This window comes from Camelus dromedarius, chromosome 9 (assembly GCF_036321535.1).
Source record: "Camelus dromedarius isolate mCamDro1 chromosome 9, mCamDro1.pat, whole genome shotgun sequence".
Taxonomy (NCBI): Eukaryota; Metazoa; Chordata; class Mammalia; order Artiodactyla; family Camelidae; genus Camelus; species Camelus dromedarius.
The window spans coordinates 32,082,691-32,102,780 of NC_087444.1; the positions used below are offsets into that span (position 1 = coordinate 32,082,691).

Genomic DNA, 20,090 nt, shown 5'->3' on the forward strand with positions numbered 1-20,090 from the left:
CACTGTGCCAAGAAATTACTCAACCGGGTGAAGTTTGGATTATTTTGGATTAACTCCTTAACTTAAAGCTGCTTTTCCTTTTAAAACAATGGGGAGAGTTACAGTACACTTTTTTTTTACTTATCTAGGTGGAAATAGATGTTTTTCCAATTCTTTCTCTGTAGCAAAAAGACTACACTGAAAGATTTTTTATTATTAGACAATGAATATGGTTGCTTTCATCAGCCTGAAGTGATGAGTCACATTCATGTCTCTTCTCTGATAAATCTCTTGAAGAAAATTGTGTATCTGATCAGGCTTCCAGAGGGCAACCCTCTCTGACCAGTCACAAAATCATTAGATCTAGTTCAGAGAATAAAACTGGCAATTTTATGAATTGTTTAGTTTGTCATAAAAAGTTTTGAAGAGTTAGGATATTAAGATCCCTATTAGGAAGAATAGGTAAAATTACGCTCTTGTCTACTTTAATGAGAGCAAAATCCTAAGTTAATACATTTGTAGAGTTAGTGCTGGGTATTAATGATTTTTCAGAAAATAATCGTGATGTGAATCTAGCTTTTCTGCAGCCCCTCTTTTCATTATCTGGAGTCTTTTTTTATGTTTTGTCACCAACAACAGGTGCTATTGAGAAACAGAAATTGGTGTATATCTTGAACAGAGATGCTGCAGCCCGGCTTACCATTTCTTCTCCCCTGGAGGCCCACAAAGCAAACACTTTAGTGTATCATGTTGTTGGAGTAGATGTGGGATTTGAAAATCCAATGTTTGCTTGTCTGGAAATGGATTATGAGGTAATGGAGGAGTATCCATCTCTCTTTGTTTTTCTCCTCTCCCCCTCTCTCCTCCTCTCCCCCTCTCTCCTTTGGATTTCTTCCATTCACCTTGGTGCTTTCCTGAGATTTTCTTCATTGTACATGTCTTTTAGCTTACTTGCTCACAAGTTTTTTCTGTATTCAAATGCTCTACTGAAGTACTTTGGAATGTTTCAGGGTTTACCTGACTATATAATAGCACTTTGTTCTGATTTGAACAATCTACCTTTGGAAATGGTATTTACTGGGGAAAGATGCCCAAAAAGAAGATGAAACTGTATTTGGGATATTTTGTCACTGGGAGGTAGTGAAGAGTGGGGCATACCATTTTTCCCCTTGAATGAAAGGCAGTATTCTCTAGTAGAGCTAACCTTGGTCCCAGAAATAGAAGATCTGGGGTTTTGCTCCCATCCTGCCATTACTCAGTAGTATGAACTTTGCAAACCATTTGTTATCTGTGGACCTCTCCTTCCTTATTTGTTAAGTAGAGGAATCCTGATGCCCTTTTCAGCCCTAAAAGTTTTTTATTAAAAAAAAATTTTTTTTTTGAAGTACAGTTTACTGTGTCAATTTCTGGTGTTCATACATGTATTCTTTTTCATTATTTTTCATTATGGTTTAGTACAAGATAATGCATATAGTTTCCTGTGCTATACAGAAGAAACTTTTTGTTTATCTATTTTATATGTACTACTTAATATTTGCAAATCTCAAATTCCCAATTTATCCCTTCCCACCCTGTTTTTCTCTGATAACCATGAGATTGTTTACTACGTCTGTGAGTCTGTTTCTGTTTTGTAGATAAGTTCATTGGTGTCTTTCTTTTTTTAGATTCCACTATGAGTCATATATGGTATTTTTCTTTCTCCTTCTGGCTTAGAATGACAGCTTCCAGGTCCATCCATGTTGCTGCAAATGTCAGTCCTAAAAGTTTGATTTTATGGTACTGATTAATCTTTATGCCACTGTTAATCTATAGGAAGCAGACAATGATCCAACTGGGGAAGCAGCAGCTAATACCCAGCAGACACTTACTTTCTATGAGTTAGACCTTGGTTTAAATCATGTGGTCCGAAAATACAGTGAACCTTTAGAAGAACATGGCAACTTCCTTATTACAGGTACTTTTCTCAGAATTGCTCTGTACCATATTGCTTGGTCCATTTTATGCCCAAACTTAGGAGGCTTTACTTAATAGGCTTTGAAAACTAATCCATTTGTAGTAAACCCGAGTGCCTTTTGGCTAGGTTAGACATTCATACATTGGTTTAACTTTTATCTTCTAGTCGGGGCAGGGAAGAAAGAGCAGTCAGCTTGAAATATGGATTACTGTCGGTTGCTTTGGTGTCTTGACTATAGTCAGTCTTTCATTCTAACTAAAATCAAAACCTGGTCTGTGAAAAGACCATTATGGACAAACCCAATAATATAAAACTGTTCATGAATTTGAAAACCTAGATGAAATAGAAAATTAAAAATTTTTTTTTAAATTTTTACTTATTTTTTTGGTGGGGGGAGGTAATCAGTTTTATTATATATTTAATGGAGGAACTGGGGACTGAACCCAGGACCTCGTGCATGCTAGGCATGCACCCTCCACTGAGCTATACCCTCCCCATGAAATAGAAGTATTTTTGAAAACTGTTACCCAAATTGATCCAAGAAAAAATTGAGAACCTGAATAGACCATCATTTCTGAAAAAAATTGGATTAGTAGTAAAAAGTTTCTTTCCCTGGGGAGGGTATAGCTCAAATGGGAGAGCACATACTTAGTATGCAGGAGGTCCTGGGTTCAATTCCCTGTACCTCCTTTAAAAATAAATAAACCTAGTTACCTCCCCCGCAAAAATTAAAAAAAAAAATTAAAAAAAAAAAGAAACTAGGAAAAAAAATGTTTCTTTCCCTTAGAAGATTTAAGGTCCAGAGTTTTCAGGGACCTTAAATTTCTCCAGAGATTAGAAAAAGAATAAAAGCTTTTGTACCACTTTAGGAGCATAATGTAACTTTAGTACCAAAACAGGAAGGATTGTAATGAGAAAAATTTGCGGACTGCTTATACTTATGACCATAGGGAATGAAAATCTTAAGTTTTAGTAAATCGAATTCAGGAGTGTTTTATATGCATCATAACAAAGTAAGATTTTCGTAGGAGCTCAGAGATGTTCACCATTAACAATCAGTATCAGTTGAAAAGACTAAAGGAGAGCAACTATATTTGTGGTTATCTAAATTTCATCAGGCTTGGGTAAGTGATTCAGTCCCTTTTGTTTCAAGTCATTTGTGTTGGGAGTGATGTTTTAAATGAAATATGTGTGTTGTTGGTGGAGGATTTTGGAGAAGAATGATACAAGACAGCACTAGTCTTTAAGCATTAAACCTTAGGAAGAGACTGCATATTAAGCAGAAGAATTAAAAAAAACAGATTCTCGTTACTTGCTGTTACATATTACTTTGCTTTTCACTTATGAGAGTTTCATTCATTAAACAGATTTTTGCTGAGCCTCTACAGTCAATATGTGCAGAGTCATTCTACTGGGCTTTGGGACTGCAGTGGTGAAAAAATATTTGTGGTGTCTCCCATGTAAGATTGAGTGTAGCAGTGAACACATACTAGTAATAAAAAAATTGCCAGAGTGTACCAAATGCCATGACAGTGTAAAGGAGGGGTCCCTAACCTAGGGAAAGGAAGAGAATGGGTTAGAGAAAGCTTTTCAAAGAAGTGCTCTCAGCTGAGACCTGAAGACTAGTTAGGAGTTAGCTAGGTGCAGTGGAGGTGGAAGAATTTCTGTTGTGGGCAAAGGGAACAGGATACACAAAGTCCCTAATGCAGGAAAAAACATGGTTCACTGAACTGAAAGCTCATTGTGATTGGATCATTAGAGCTAAAGGGCTTGGGTAGAGGTAGTGGTGGGGAGGGAGCTACTGAGGGATTTTAAGCAGGAGAATAACGACATGTTAAAGGTGAACATTTTAGAAAGATCACTTACATTTTGGTAACGGAATGGAGGAGATTAAGACTTAAGTCAGGAGACTGGTCAGAAGCTGTTTCACTAAACCAGGAGAGATTCACAGCATAAAGACTGCTAAGGAGTTAGAATCAATGGAATTCTATTCAATGTCAGAGGAGAGAGAATTGAAAGATGATAACCTGGATTCTGTTTTGGTCTGTTGGTCAATTGTAGTGTTCTTTAAGGTGGAGAACCCAGGAGATAGAGTAGGTTTGGGAAGGAACTTGGTGCTTGTTTATGAATACATTCGCTTTCAAGCTGCTATGGAATATCCATGTCAGTGTCCAGTAGGCAGCTGGATTATAGGTCTGAGAACTGAGTTCTGAGCTTGGAGCTAAACATTTAGATGCTTTATCAGTTACCAGGACAGGCTGAGATCACTACCAAACTGTGCTCCATTCTTCCCTAGCATAACTATCAGGGAAAAGAAACACCGTGTTCCTCACCGTCAGGCACACTGTACCTTTAAGTTGTGCTGAAGGAGAGAAGGGATGGAAAGCTAAATTGTAATTCGTGGTTATGTCAAATCATTGCTGAATTTCATTTTATCTTGACAGTTCCCGGAGGGTCAGATGGTCCAAGTGGAGTGCTGATCTGCTCTGAAAACTATATCACCTACAAGAACTTTGGTGACCAACCGGATATCCGCTGTCCAATTCCCAGGAGACGGGTAAGATCTTTGTTTGCCATAAGAGAAAATAAATTTTGTCTTTGTGAAGTGAACTTGATTTTGTAATTATAGTGTAGTTTCTTACATTATCTGTTTAACAAGTTTTAGTTTCTTTGTAAATGTTTTTAATAAAGCCAGTAAAATACTTCAGTAAAAACAAAATAAAATCTTCGAGAAAGGAAGTTAAAAATCAACACAATTTTATGTTGTACACCTAAAACTGATGTTGTAAATCAGTTGTACTTCAGTTAAAAAAAAAACCAACACAATTTCCATTTTTGAAGATCCTGTGGACACTATCAGTTTGAAATTCTGAAAGTTTATAGTTTGAAGAAGCCAGGCATATTCGTTGGAGATAAATTGTCTTTCATTTTGTTTGTCTTCCCCCTGCCCCCCACCCCCTGCTCCTTTGCCCTATTCCAACATACAGAAAAATTAAAAGAGAACAGTGGATTCTTGTATGCCTTTCACTTAGTTTCACCAATTAATATTGCTTTGGCTACATTTGTGTTTTCTTATATGCCTCTGTACTTTAGGCAAAACCATTTGAAAGTAAGTTGCAGGCATCTTGACACGTCAAGATGTAGCATCTAAGAATGAGGAAATTTTCCTGCATATCCATACTATTAATATTGTGCCCATGAAATTTACTATTTTGAATAATATGATTTTCTTACATACAGTTCATATACCAGTTTCTCTCATCTCTCAAAGTTTTCTTATGTCTACCTTTTGTCTCCTTAAATTTAGAGTATTTTTTCTCACCTTTGTTTTTGGTCTTTTATGATATGGACATTTTTTAAGAGTCTGGGCTAATTTTTTTGTAATTTGTTCCATAATCTTTTTCTACTTGATTATATCCATGTTAATGTTTTCAATAGAATTACTACTCAGGTGATGATATGTATTTCTTACTACATCACATTAGGGGCATATAATGTTGGTTTGATTCATTATTGGTGATGCTGAATTGATCACTTTATTAAGATGGTGCCTGCCCACCTCCCTTCATTGTAAAGGTACCTTTTCCTTTTTGGGATTGGTATGGAAACTGGTGGTGAACTTTGAGGCTGTGTAAATATCTTTTTCCCCAAAATCTTTTCACACAGTGCTTATCCCCTCAGTCATTTACCACACTGTTGGTTGATGGTGGTGTTTATTGCTTTTAATTTTATGTTTACCCTGGAAATTATTAAGCATACAATTGGCCCTCTGTATCTGCAGTTAGCATCTGTGGATATGGAGGGCTGACTATTCCTTTTACCACCTCATTTTGTATAGCATCCATGGATTTTGGTATCATTGGGGGCTCCTTGAACCAGTCCCCTGCAGATACCGAGGGGTGATTGTATGTATAATGAACTTCTGTGGATCCATCTTCAGCAGTTATGAACAGCACATGGCTAATCCTGCTTGATCTCTGCTTCTTCAATCTCTCTTCTCACCCTGGATGATTTATCTTTTTAATATTAAGTTATAGGTCCTGGGGTTAAATGTTTTAGGACTTAGTTTGTCTACTACATGGCATCCGAGTAAGAGTCCATTAATTTTAGAAAATCTGATAAGATTAGCAAGTTAAATTCTTAGTAAGGGGTGGGAAGTAATTCAATTTAGTTTACTAGAAATTTATTGAGCACCTGACCCAAGTGCTGTACTTGGCTTTGGGTCTACAAAGGAGTACAAAACATGTTTTTCCCTCAAAGGGCTTACTCTGAGAGAAGTACAAAATGCTGGATACATTAAAAGAAAAAAAAAATCTAGCCAAGGGGGATGCCTTTTAGGAATCAGGGAAGTTGATACAGAATAGGAAAAAAAAATTGAACTGATGATGGATGGTATTGTTGTGGACATGTTAAGAGTCTTTTATTCACAGCCTGAAATGATGGTTGTTTACATTTCATGTCTCTTCTCTTGACATTTTTCTTTGGAGATAGTTCTTACCTTATTGATCTGATCAGGCTGTAGAGTGAAGTTGTGGCTTTTTTTTTTTTTTTTTTTAACCCAGGCTTATGTATCTATAGTAGACAAGGATTTTTGGTTATTGTGTTTTAGTCTTGTGATTGGTAGGCTGCTCTGGGTCAAAGCTTGTATGGAGAGGTTTCAGGTGCCTTTAGGCCCTGGGTGGCCTGTATGGTCCTTGTTGGTAAGGTGCTGAATTCCAGAAATAAGAAATACTCATTTCTAAGATGTTGGTTGTGTATTTGACTTTGCTAGAATGACCTGGATGACCCTGAAAGAGGAATGATTTTTGTCTGCTCTGCCACCCATAAGACCAAATCGATGTTCTTCTTTTTGGCCCAAACAGAGCAGGGAGATATCTTTAAGATTACTTTGGAGACAGATGAAGATATGGTAAGTTGACCATAGCTGAAGGGGGAAAAAAATGAAAAAAGCCCATTTGTTATGGTTAGTTTAGTTTGATAACTTCCTACAATTTCATTCTAATTTTAATATAACATTTAAAAACTGGTAAGTACATTTAAGGTTTACAAAGTGGTTCTATAAACCGTTTGTTCATTGCATCTACTCATTGAGGTAGAAAGGACAGTTTATACTTTACACATTAAAAAAATTGAAACAGAATGCCTTAAAAAGTGGTTGTGTAAGGTGTTAAGGCTTTTAACATGTTGATTGCCACATCACCCAAATCTGGGTGACAGTTGTGTTTCCTCAGGGGTACCCAATCCACAGTGGGGAATCAACGTGTAAAGCTTGGAACTGGTATATGAATGTAGGTTTTCCCACTCTGGTTTAAGAGATTTCTGGTCTGATAGTCTCACATATAATATGAGACTGGATAATGCTACTTTTACTGAATAGCAAGAGAAAGCTCTCCATGTCTAATGAAAACTGGTAATACACATGGTCTTCTACTTCTTTCATTCCATGGAGGAACTCTGAATACCGGGCAATTTAATAGATACCTGTTTAGTTCAAGAGTTGGCAAGCTTTTTTTGTAAAGGCCAGGTAGTGAACATTATCAGCTTTTGTAGGCTATGTGGTTGTCTCAGCTGCTCATCTCTGCTATTATGACACAAAAGCAGCGATAGGCAGTATGTAAACGAATGGGCATGCCAGGTCTGCAGGCTGTAGTTTGCTGACCTGTGGTATGGATATGAAGGACAGTACTTTATTTGCTGCTTTAAGCTATCATAATACTGGGCTACCTTCCGTGAGCTAGCTTCACTTGCCTACACACTAGAATCTTTTTCTCCTTTTATTCTAGGTTACTGAGATCCGGCTCAAGTATTTTGATACTGTGCCTGTTGCTGCTGCCATGTGTGTGCTTAAAACAGGCTTCCTTTTTGTAGCATCAGAATTTGGAAATCAGTAAGTAATCCTTTTATTACCCTGTTTCACCCTGGTTACTATAAAAGTTGATGGGAGGGAGATGTAGCTCCCAGGCCACTGAGCTTTCCCCAGGAATGTTTTAGTTTCTTCAAAAAAAGTTTTGCCCTCTGTTCCCTTTTACATTTTTTCTCTTGATGTCTTCCTCTGCTTCAGTGGCTTCAATCAATACCTGTGGGTAGCTGCAAAAAATAGCCTTAGAAGTGATCTCTTGATTTTTGCTGAACATTTCATTGAATATTTGTTGAACTGCTTAGTATCAAATAGATGTTGCACAAACACTTCTCTTACATAAATCTGCAGTTGAAGCTCATTGGTACCCACAGCTTCCCAGCCACATCACCAACCCTCCCAACCTCACCGTTTCTGTTAATGTCTGATGGGCCAGTTCTAGCAACTTGAGTGTAAAAATCTCAGTTTTTGCTGTCCTCCACAACTTTCAGTTGAATGCTAAGTTCTGCTTTTACTTCTGTATACCTTTTTTGTGGTTCTAGTCTGAGTTAGTTCCCTAGTTTTTTTATTGCTATGTTTTCTTTCCTATAAAACTCAACCTTTATAGAGTCATCTCATTAAGCAGATAAGACACAACTTTGCTGAAATAATTTCCACATCCCTGTTTTACAATCTCTGATGGCTTTTCATTGACAAATACATTACATCTGACCTCTAGCTAAAGTCTGTGTAAACCACTTGTCTAAAGCTATTTCTTCATAATGAAAATGAAGGTGTTGTCTAGGATTCTGGGATTGTATGCCATTTCTCCTTATCTTTAACATGCCTTTTGTTCATCCTCATTGATTTTATTCCAACTGTCCTGTTATTACTCCTTTTCCCAATTTATAGCTGTTTTGTTGCACTTTTCACATTAAGTCTGTTATGTCTGTTTTTAATCCATTTCTATTTTTTTAGTTTTTTTCTTAAGGAATTTTCATTGTCGAAAAGTCAGAACGTGTATGTAAGCAAAAATGTCACCTATAATCCTTCTACCCAAAGATATTTTTGTGTACCCTTCTGAAGTGTATATATATTTAAATGTTTTTACAGCAATACAACTATGCACTATATATTTTTTTGTAACTTGCTTTTAAAATATAGTAATAAATGATAAATATTTTTCTATACCAGTAAACAGATCTTTAACATCATTTACTTTTTGGTAGCATCTTTTTGTCCTCCACTTTTTTGTGGTAAAATGTATATAACAAAATTTGCTATTTTAACCATTTTTAACTTTAATTTGGTAGCATTGATTACATTTACAGTGTTGTGTAGTCATCACTGCCATTTTCCCAAACTTTTTCATCACTTCAAACAGAAACTCTGTACTGATTAGGGAATGATTCCCCATTCCTGTTTCCTAGCTCCTAGTAACCTAAGTGGAATGGTACAACATTTGCTCTTTCCTGTCTGACTTATTTTTCTTAGCTTATATCATAATATTTTCAGGGTTCATGTGTAGCATTATCAGCACTTTATTTTTTATCTTTGAATAATAATCTACTGTATGTCTACCACATTTTGTTTATCTGTTAATGAACACTTGGATTCTTTCCACCTTTTGCCTATTGTGAAAATGCTGCATTGGACATTAGTCTGCAAATTTATCTGTTTGAGTCTTTTTTAAATTTGTTTGGCTATGTATCCAAGAGTGGAATTGCTGGGTCATATGTGGAACTGCTGAGCTTTTCTATAGCCACTGTGCCATTCTACATTTCTAGTATGTGAGGGTTCCAGTATCTCCATATCCTCAGCAACGATTGTTATTTTTTCACTTTTTTGGTTATAGGCAATAGATGTGAAGTGATATTTCTTTGTGGTTTTGATTTGCGTTTCACCTGGGATTAGTGATGTTGAGTATCTTTTCATGTGCTAATTGGTCATTTGTTTACCTTTGGAGAAATGTTTAAGTTTTTTACTTGGGTGGTTTGTCTTTTTTTTTATTTGCAAGAGTTTTTTTTAATATTCTGAGTATTAATCTGTTATCAGATTCATGGTTTGCAAATATGTTTTCCTATTCTGTAGTTGTCTTCATTTTCTTGATAATGTTTTTTGATGCACTAAAGTTTTTAATTTGATGAAGTTCAGTTTATCCTTTTTTCCTTTGTTCCTTGTGCTTTTTGTATTCTAAGAATCCATTGCTAAATTCAAGGGTATGAAGATTTACCCCTGTTTTCTTCTCAGGGTTTTATGAATTTATTTTTTATGATTAGGTTGTTGATCCGCTTTTTAAAATTGAACTGTAGTTGATTTACAGTATTGTGTTTCACATTTTTTCATTTCAGATTTTTTTCCATTACAGATTATTATAAGATATTGAATATAATTCTCTGTGCTATACAGTAAATTCTTGTTCTTTATTTTATATATAGTACTATGTATGTATTAACTCCATACTGCTAATTTATTCTCTGCCCCTTTCCCTTTTGGTAAACTGTAAGTTTATTTTCTATATCTGAGTCTGCTGCTGCTTTTTTCTTTTTTCTTTCTTTTTTGTTTGGTAGTATAGTCAGTTTACAATGTTGCATCAATTTCTGGTATATCACATAATGTTTCAGTCATGTATATTTGTTTTCATGTTTTTCATTTTAGGTTACTATTGTTCTTTTTAAAATAAGTTCATTTGTGCTTTTAGATTCCACATGTAAGTGATATCAGATAATATTTGTCTTTCTCTGTCTGGCTTCACTTAGTATGATAATCTCTAGGTCCATCCATGTTGCTGCAAATGGCAGTATTTCATTCTTTTTATGGCTGCGTTATATTTGTGTGTGTGTGTGTGTGTGTGTGTGTATGCATTTGCGTGTGCATGTGCACATCCACACCACATCTTTATCCATTCAGCTGTCAGTGGACACTTAGGTTACTTTCATGTCTTAGCTATTGTAGATAGTGCTGCTATGAACATTGGTGTGCATGAGTTAAAATTTTTATAGGGTGCTAAGTAGCAGTTTAAGTTCATGTGGAAATCAGTTGTCCTAACATTATTTGTTGAATGTACATCATTTTTAATGCCTATACAATATTCCATTATGTGGGCATGAGTTAATTTACTTAAATAAGCTTTTATTTGTTGTTAAATAGACTTAAGGATATGGTTGCTAGATTGAAGAGTACACGTTTTCAAAGTTTTTGACACATTGCTTAATTACTAAAAGTTTTTGCTGATTTATGTTTTGCAGCAGGGTATGTTGTCTATTTTGCTTCATATTGTCGACACTAGGAATATATATATATATTTCAAGCTTTGCTAATTTGGTAAAATTTTTGTTTAATAAAAAGATTGGACTTTTTTCATTTATTTGCCTAGCAGTATATCTTCTGTTAATTGCTTAATCCTATCTCTGTGTAATTTCCTATACTATCCTTTAGTCAGGGACATTTTGGGAGAGGCAGTATAATAGCCTACCGTAAACTCTGAAGTCACACTGCCTGGATTACAATCTTGGTTTTATGTTTTCTAGCAGTATGTCTCAATTTTCTCCTTTATCAAGTGGGGATAATAATAATGTATATCTTACTGGATTTCGTGGGTATTTAATACAAATGTCAGATACTAAAAAGTACTTTTATTGTGTGAGCATTCAGTAAATGTTGATTACTCCCATTCTTGTTATTTTACTCTGGAATGTAGAAAGTTTTGGAGAGTGAATAAAGAGCAAATAAGTAATAAAAACTACTCATAATCCTAGGATTCCAGAATAGTCACTTTAACATTTTGTTGTTATCTACTTCCATTATCTTTACTTTCTAACATGTATATGTAGTTTTAGTTTAGAGAACTGAAACATTCTATAAAAAACTATTAGTTTACTTTTTCAAAAAAGCAGTACATCTTAAAAAAAACTTTCTGTATCAATGAGTCTTTATTTTTCACTTAAAATTTTTATTTTGTTTTTTCATTATGGAAATTTTCTAACAGGCACAAAGGAAGAGAGAATAGTATAATTAATGAATAACACTATTCAGTATAACTGCATGTGCCCATCACTCAGCTTCAACAAAGGCCAACCCATGACAAATCTTACTTTATTTACACCTCCCGAAAATAATAATAGTTTATTAATATAATCAAATGGCCAGTTAATATTCAGATTTCTCTATTGTCTCAATATTTCTCCAGTTGATCTGTTCAGATCAGAATATTAGCAAGACCCATACATTGCATTTGGTGTACAGTATACATTTTTACCGGCTACATAATATTTTATGGCTATATCCCCTATTGCTGGGTATTTAGGTGGTTTGTACTTCTGCTATTATAAACAGTGCTAAAATGGACTTTGTGGGTATATCTTGGCACGTTAGCTGAATAAAGCCATAGTTAAAATTCCTGTATGTGGGGTGAGATTTTGATAGGAATGCCAAATTGTCTTTCAAAAGATGGTATCATTTTACATTCCCACCAACAGTGTGAGGAACCTTTTTTCTTTTCGGTACATGACAAAGGGAGAGTTAATAAGCTTTTGAAAATCATTGAATAAAAATGAGCAGTTCAGTCAATAGAAAAATGGTTACAGGATTTGAGCATGCTTTTCACAGTAAAAGACATACCAGTGGTCTATAGGTATAATATGTAAAAAGATTTTTAAGCTCATTCATAATTGAAGGAATGCCAATCAAAAGAGGGTACCATTTTTTTCATCTAGTAGATTGGCAGACATTAAAAACTTACATAATAACCTGTACTGATAAGGCTATAGCTGCAGACATAAGGTATTATCTTCTTGCCCATTACCTTGTGCAGATAGTGTGTTTGCTAGGATTTACACATCCCTATAGTCTATAAAGTCTTCTAAAAGTTTTTAATACAGACAGTGATTTCTTTTGTTCTGAAGAATAGTGGTGTACATTTGTTGAGTACTTGTCTGTATGTATCAGGCACTGTTCTGAATGCTTTTCTTATATTGTCTTATCTTGGGTTCTCCTGTAAGCAAAGCCTGAGAAAAGGACTAAGGTGCCAGGTAGATTACTGGGAGGTAATTGCAGGAAGCAAGAGTGAGAGATCAGTGGGGAGAGGTAGGGAAAGAAGACAAGCCAATATTAAGGGTGTGTTGCCAAGGTTCCTGCTGTGGGCTATGGAAACTGGCTTCTGTCAAGACCTGCTGAGAAGCATGCAGAATGCCTCTGAAATTGGCCGCCTGGAGGTTAACACCAGCTCCTCTCCCTCCTGGGTTGAAAGTTACTCCTGGGGGCATGATCTCTCCTGCACCTTCTGTTGCTCAGGCATCCTCTCCTGGAATAGATGTTTTGGGGCAGAGGCCAGAAAGCTTACAATGCACAGATGGGATATTTATCAGAGTGAGATGGGTTTGAGCTTGTGAGAAATTAGCCATTACTGCTGCTGCTGAAATCTAGAAGACTTAAGAGTGGTGATTTGGGATATCAGAAACATGTACTATGGGTGTTAACTGATAAGGCAACCTGTTCATCAAACACTTAATTGACCGTTTACTATGTTCTAAGCACTTTACAAATATTAATGAGTAACATACTCTATAACAGTGTTGTTATCCCATTTATAGTTTAGGGAACTGGTGTCACAGAATTTAAGAAATTTGATCACACAACTAAATCTGACTAAAACCTAGACCACCTGGTTCCAGAGTTCCTGCTCTGAAGCATAGCACTATAGTCATGGAAACTGATTCAACCAGAGCAACCTTTCCTGTGATAGAGATAGTGAACCCAGCATCCTTTTGGTTATCTAGCAGTTACTAGACAGGGAAGGTATCTTTGACAGGTGATCTTTATCATCTGTATATAGACACCTTGCCTGAATAAGGAGTTTGTATTACTTAACTTTTTATATTCTGTCTTCTCGATGCATTTGTAAATCGTTCAAGGATAACAACTACTTGCTTTTCCATAATTTAGCATAGAATCTGATGGGTTTACCAAAGTTAAATGCTGATGTTTATTTGGCTTATTTGAGACCCTGATTTAATCATTTATCCTGCTCCTAAAAAGCTACATTCGGTTGTTCAAAGTGCTTTGTATTGAAAGTTTGCTATATTACTTAAAGAATAAACATGACCAGCAGCAGTGTAGTGTTTTATTTTAATTGAGCTGCTTCCCACAAGTAGGCTCATTGCATACTCAGTTTGTGATGGTATATTGTTACAGATTATCTACTCCTAAATTCCTTTCTCTCTCTCTTTCTCTCTCTCTTTTGTGTGTGTGTGTGTGTGTGTGTTTTGTGTTTGAATCAGTTTATAGAGCCAGAGGACAGACAGAAAAGCAAGATGATTTTGTTGCTTATTATTTCTGGATATGTTTATGTTTCGTTGTTAGGAATAATATTATCTGCATACTTTTACAAAGTCATCAGTGTTTTTTTTGTTAGATTTGGCCTGGTTAATGGTTAAAATGGGAAGTGGTTATAGATTTTCTTTGGATTTCCTTTATCCATATTTCATTTTATTTGATAAAAATTGTTCTTATTAGATGCGATGTAATGCTCTAAGTACTCATTGAATTCTATAGGGAAGTATTGTTCAATTTTGCAAACAAGGCAAGTGAGGCACAGAGAGATAAAGTAATAACACAACTGAGGGGCAGAACTAGGATTCAAATCCAGGCACTCTAGTAGAGGCTCAGTGCTTTTTAACCACTGTATGCTGTAACTTCTTGTCACTGTACCAGTTTGAATTCAATAGTCTTACATTTTTTGCCCCTGCTCTTAAGTAGAAAAGCTCACTCAGATAAGCAGAGATTTCAAACTATAGATGCTGACTCAGCATAAAGTGATTTATGAGCATTATCTGGATGGCAAACATCTTCAGACAGAAAATTTTTTAAAAATGCTATTTGCTTTTTTTCTTCCAGTTGTGTTGAGATATAATTGACATACATGGGTGTAAGTTTAAGGTGTGCAACATAATGATTTGACTTACATATGTCATGAAATGATTACTGCAGTAGGTTTAGTGAACATCCATCATCTCATTTGGTATAACATTAAAGAAATAGAAAAAAAAATTTTTTCCCTTGCGTTGAGAACTCTTCGGATTTATTGTCTTTTGACAGCTTCCATATATAGCATATTAGTGTTAATTATACTTATCATGTTGTACATAAGACAAAGCATTTTAACTAAAGTCTTTTGCTTTTCCCCAGTTACTTATATCAAATTGCACATCTTGGAGATGATGATGAAGAACCTGAGTTTTCATCTGCCATGCCTCTGGAAGAAGGAGACACATTCTTCTTTCAGCCAAGACCACTCAAAAACCTTGTGCTGGTTGATGAGTTGGACAGCCTCTCTCCCATTTTGTTTTGCCAGGTGTGGGTCTTTTCAGTCACTATAATGAGCAGTGCCAGCCAGCTGTTTTTTAATCTGAATGAATTTAAAGTTTTAACTCCAATTAAATTAAGGTCTAGTTTAAGAGTTAGGTTTAGCAGCATGTCTGTGGAATTGCCAGTGTTAAGGGTGAAGCAGCTAAATGTACTTGGGTGATTAAAAACCATCACATAAATCCTAGGGCTTAATTTTTTTTTATTATAAAAGTCTTGTTTTATAAAAATTCAGATTGTACAAAGCTAAAAAAAAAAAAAAAAAATCCTGGGCCATGGTGAAAGATTTGGATTCTTTTATTGGGAAGCCCAGCCCATCTCTGTTCTGCTTCCCTTTGAAGCTGTTCCCATTGGCCTTGTTGAATGGAATTTCACCTTTTTTAGAACTTTGACTGAGGTACACCTCTAGCAGTTGGCATATAAAGCCCTGAATTAGAGATTTTTTTCAAACATGTTTTATCTTTCGAAGAATATTAGGTCTTAAAAATCAGGAGTCATAAATTTTTGTATCCTCTAAAGACAGTGGCACGCTGAGTTGAGTGCACAGTAAATATTTGTTGGCTCAATAACGCGGGCAGTAATTAAATATTCCTCACTCGTGATTAGAGTTTCATTCTGTGCTCTCTCCAGAGAAGTTCTAAACGCATGTTACTTGACACAAAAATGTTAACTGAGGCTCTCTTTGTTAAATTGACTTCTCAGTTAATGACCACGGACCAATAAATCTTTTGTTAGAGGGGGAAAAAAAAGAAAAGAAAAAATCCTACCCCCAGTCTTTTCAACCCTCCATTGCACCAATCCTTCACGATTAACAGCTTCCAGTGATTGTTTCCAGGCATTTTCTCTGCACCTATAAGCATGTGTGTTTTTCTTTTTAATGTAATGCCCTCATCACGGGATTCTGAAATAGACCTTTTATCACTGAAGAGTCTATGAATTCCTATATTTATCTCATTTTAACACTCATTTCCTCCTTAAAATACTCCAGAGACACTAGGATCATTCAGTAACAGAACCTTTTTAGGAACCCAGGGTGGCCCAGGATGGGGATTTTTGTCTCCCACTACTGGTGTTCAAGTGTAACAGGAATTTTATCAGGTCAGTGTATCCTGGATTCCTTGGGTTCCAGTGATCATTAGGTACCACCTGACCTTGTCTAGATGATTATACTTTCAGTAAGAGAGAGTTTTGCTAACTGTGTGCTGGGGACTCAGGTTGGCAATCAGTCACTCTTCCTGGCAAAATGAACAGTTCTGAAATTAACTGCTTTTCCTTCTTCCTGGGAAAGGGTTAGTTCTAAGGGCAGTAGAAAATAAGTATGAGTAATTCCTAATTGGGTTATTAGTAATTTTTTTTTTCTGTTTTCATTGGAATTTGAGGAAATAATTGTGTAAATAGTTTGTAGATCAAGAATAAAATGAACAGGAAGTTCAGGTATCTTTAGCAGTACTGTAAGCATTTTTTGCTACGTATCTCTACTAGCCTGATGAGTCATCTGGATCCCCTCTTATAGTAATAAACACGATTGTCAAGATAGCAAGTAATTTTTTAGGTTGTGAAAAATTAATATATGTGCTTCTGTAATGGGCTTTAAAATAACAAGATGCTTTTGAAATAGGTGAGTTAAGTTTTTTTTTTTTAAGAAATCAGTGTGAAGGCTGTATACGCTCACAAGCCGCTTGTTCATCCATGTTACAGTAGGCGGCACTGCCTTACAGGCAGTCAAAAATTTTCATTTGAGTTGTACAGCTTGACAAAATTACAAATACAAATAACTGACCTCTAATAGTACTGGAAAGCAGCTAGATGTCTGGGTTACTAGTACAAGAACACATGGCTTCCCCATTTGGTGGCAAACAACCAGGTGCAAAGTTACCCATTAGTTGATCAGACAAATCATAAGAACATCTGTAGATAGGGTAACTGTGATCATGTGCATTCTAACAGCAGGTCTAAAAAATACAATTTTGAAGTAGTGATGAGAGAAGTGATAATTGGCGGTATCTGTAAACTTTAATGTTGGTGACAGAGTCACAGATAATGATCATATAGTTTATTATCTGTATTTTTAGTTGGAAGGAAACACCAAAGTTTTACTTTGTTATATAACAGCTTCACTTACTGTAAAAAAAAATACTTCATTAACTCAAGAAGCAATATAAGCCTCTTTTTGTTGGTAAAACTTGCTTCAGACTGGCTTGCTTTTTGGAATGTTGGGTCTTTTTCATTTCATATCCCCAGAAACTGTAGCAATATTTACAGCCTAATATACTAAACAGCCTACCTACTAAAAAGTGGTTTGTCTCCCTGAGAATAATCAGGTTTGGGTGCGGAGAATTATCACAAGCAGACATTTTCCCTCCTAACTTTCTCCTTGCAGATAGCTGATCTGGCCAATGAAGACACTCCACAGCTGTATGTGGCCTGTGGTAGGGGACCCCGGTCATCTCTGAGAGTCTTAAGGCATGGACTTGAGGTAAGATTGAAATTTCTAGATCATCTGCAGAGTTCGGAGGGAAGCATTGATAACGCAACCTTTGGCTTTATTCTGATGAGATTAAAAATGTATTTAATGTTTCTGTGAAACAATGTTTTCTTCCTCCCTTATTTCCATACAGTTTAGAGTGTACATTTCCTATTCTTATCATGTTGGCACAGTGGGCATATTTGAAAAATTTGGCAAATGGAGATAAAAGGGGAAAAACACCTTTATTAGTTCTAGGTTCATGGCAATTTCATTAGGAAATCTGCATGGCACGTTTTACTCCCTTTACTTTTAGGTCTTATTTCAAAGTTTTTAGATACTTATATTTTTAACTGTTAATACTGTGTATATATTTTTGTATCTTACTTAATTTATTCCTTATTACTGTGTACTCTAAAGTTATACTATTTTTAATGTTTTTGCAATAAACCTCCATAGTAGGTGGGTCGTAATTTATTTAATGAATCCTTTATTGTTGGACTTTCTGGGTGATATGAACACCTAAAAAATATGGACAAAATTATCTTCTCAGATCCCATAACCTCTTCTCATCATGGTTCTAGTGTTGATGCCTTTTAGCAAGTGCCCTGGACTTGATTTTGTTAGGAGTGAAATAAAGCTTCCTGTGACAGTTTGCTTTTAGAGCTTGGGGTCGGCAAATTCCAGGCTCTTAGAGGCCTACTGCCTATTTTTGTTAATTTTTATTGGAACACTGGCAAGATGACCTCAGTTTTGAATTCTGGCTCTACTACTACTAAATAGCTATCACTAAGCTTTTGTTTCCTCTTCTGTAAAATGGGCTTAATAACAGCACCTGCCTTAAAGGATTGTTGTGTGAATTAAATGAGAACGCATAGGAAGCAGTTACCAAGGTTTGGCATATGGTAACTGTTCAATATTCAATAAGTGTTAGCTATTGATATTGCTGTTCAAAAACATTTTAACTCTGCCAAAATGAATATTTTGGCATTCATCAGATCACCCAATTTTCAATGATTCGAATGCAGTTGAGACCAGTAGTTCTTGATTAGTTACTGCTCATTGGATCCTGTTGAGTAGCTGATGAATGAAAGCAAGTACTCAACACAAAAAATACATACATGCATTTACAGAAAATTTTGTGTACGGTATAAAAGATAAAGGATTCAATTAAGAATCATTATTTTGGAGCCCCTGCCCCCTCTCACTTTTTCCTAATTCTATAAAAAAAAGTCTTTGTTATATATAAAAAATATTTTCAAATTCTTGAATATTGCTGTGTTCCTTTATGTCTGTTTGTTGAACCTTGTTGTCTAGCTAGATTATGGTCTCAGTTGAGCAGGGACACTGTCAGATACTACATTCAGTGTATAGACTGTAGTATACCTGACATTTACATTTTATTGATGATGAAGCTTTCTAGGGTTCTCCTGTACCATGATCAGGTACTCCTATTATTACATCAGTAAACCAGCGAAAGAGTAATACCTTTCACATATGTACTTGAGTTCTTCCTATAAAAGGTACAGTGTTTTAGGCTGCTTATTTTTTTTGTCTCTAGATCATTTAAGAAATATTCAATAAAATTTTTATTTTAGAATGGTTTTGGATTTACAGAAGAATTACAAGGACAGTATAGGACAGTTCATGTGTAACCCACACCCAGTTTTCCCCTCTAGATCATTTGAGTTCTTGTTTAAGAACCAGTAGGACATTCAGAGGATTCTTGACTCTGACCTTAAGGAGTGTAAAAATCTAGTAGGAAGGACAAAACAGTTCCTCAGATCACTTTTTATGTAAGTATCCTAAGAGGTGGTGATTGTGATTTCTGTAAGAGCTTATAGAAGGAAGAGGAGATGACTGCCAGCCAAGAGGATAAGGGAAGATTTTTCCTAAAGGATGTAACATTTGAATTGTTCTGTGAAGAGAGTTGGAATTTGGCCTTATGGGAGTGAGAGAAAGAAATGGGATGCTAACTTAAAAGGCCTGTTTCATTCCCACATGTTCACTTTTTTGTGTGGGTTTGGATGCAACAACTATCCTATTGCTGCTTGTTGAAGTCTTACAGGGATTGCTAATACCTCTTGCATTTTGGTTCTTACGTACTTTCTGACTGGATGGTTCCATTCTTTTAATTTAGTATATACAGTGTGATTCCTGCCATATTGGAACTGTATTAGCTTGTGTAGTTGTGAGCAAGGAGCTGAGTTTCATACTCACTGGATATGTGGTTTGTCTCTTCTGTCAGGTATCAGAAATGGCTGTCTCAGAGCTACCTGGTAACCCCAATGCTGTCTGGACAGTGCGTCGGCACATTGAAGGTAAGCAGTCCTTTCCTAACAGTCGAAATGAGGGTCTGGGTGCCATTGACAATAGAAGGCTTAAGAAGCTGCATTCATAATACTTCTATATCACTTCATCTAGCACCATATACTAGAATCTGGCCCAATACCATGTTTTTGAGGCTCTTGCAGTCAGGATGCCTTCAGTAACTA

At 35.8% G+C, this 20,090-nt stretch overlaps 1 protein-coding gene and 2 non-coding genes across 4 annotated transcripts in view; all 3 read left to right on the forward strand.

The window, feature by feature from the left end:
• The window catches only part of SF3B3 (splicing factor 3b subunit 3), a 43,999-nt gene that overhangs the window by 2,355 nt on the left and 21,554 nt on the right, over window positions 1-20,090 (forward strand). For both annotated transcript variants that reach the window (XM_010990285.3, XM_010990284.3), the window contains exons 4-11: window positions 619-791; window positions 1,792-1,933; window positions 4,378-4,490; window positions 6,705-6,842; window positions 7,717-7,820; window positions 14,955-15,120; window positions 17,512-17,607; window positions 19,844-19,916. In XM_010990285.3, coding sequence (XP_010988587.1) covers window positions 17,597-17,607; window positions 19,844-19,916 — 84 coding nt within the window. In that variant the 5' untranslated portion in view covers window positions 619-791; window positions 1,792-1,933; window positions 4,378-4,490; ... (2 more) ...; window positions 14,955-15,120; window positions 17,512-17,596. The remainder of the gene's footprint in view (window positions 1-618; window positions 792-1,791; window positions 1,934-4,377; window positions 4,491-6,704; window positions 6,843-7,716; window positions 7,821-14,954; window positions 15,121-17,511; window positions 17,608-19,843; window positions 19,917-20,090) is intronic.
• Window positions 223-300, forward strand: LOC116155024 (small nucleolar RNA SNORD111). Its single transcript, XR_004139057.1, has one exon. It is a non-coding gene; the product is annotated as a small nucleolar RNA SNORD111 (small nucleolar RNA).
• LOC116155022 (small nucleolar RNA SNORD111) lies at window positions 6,361-6,452 on the forward strand. Its single transcript, XR_004139056.1, has one exon. It is a non-coding gene; the product is annotated as a small nucleolar RNA SNORD111 (small nucleolar RNA).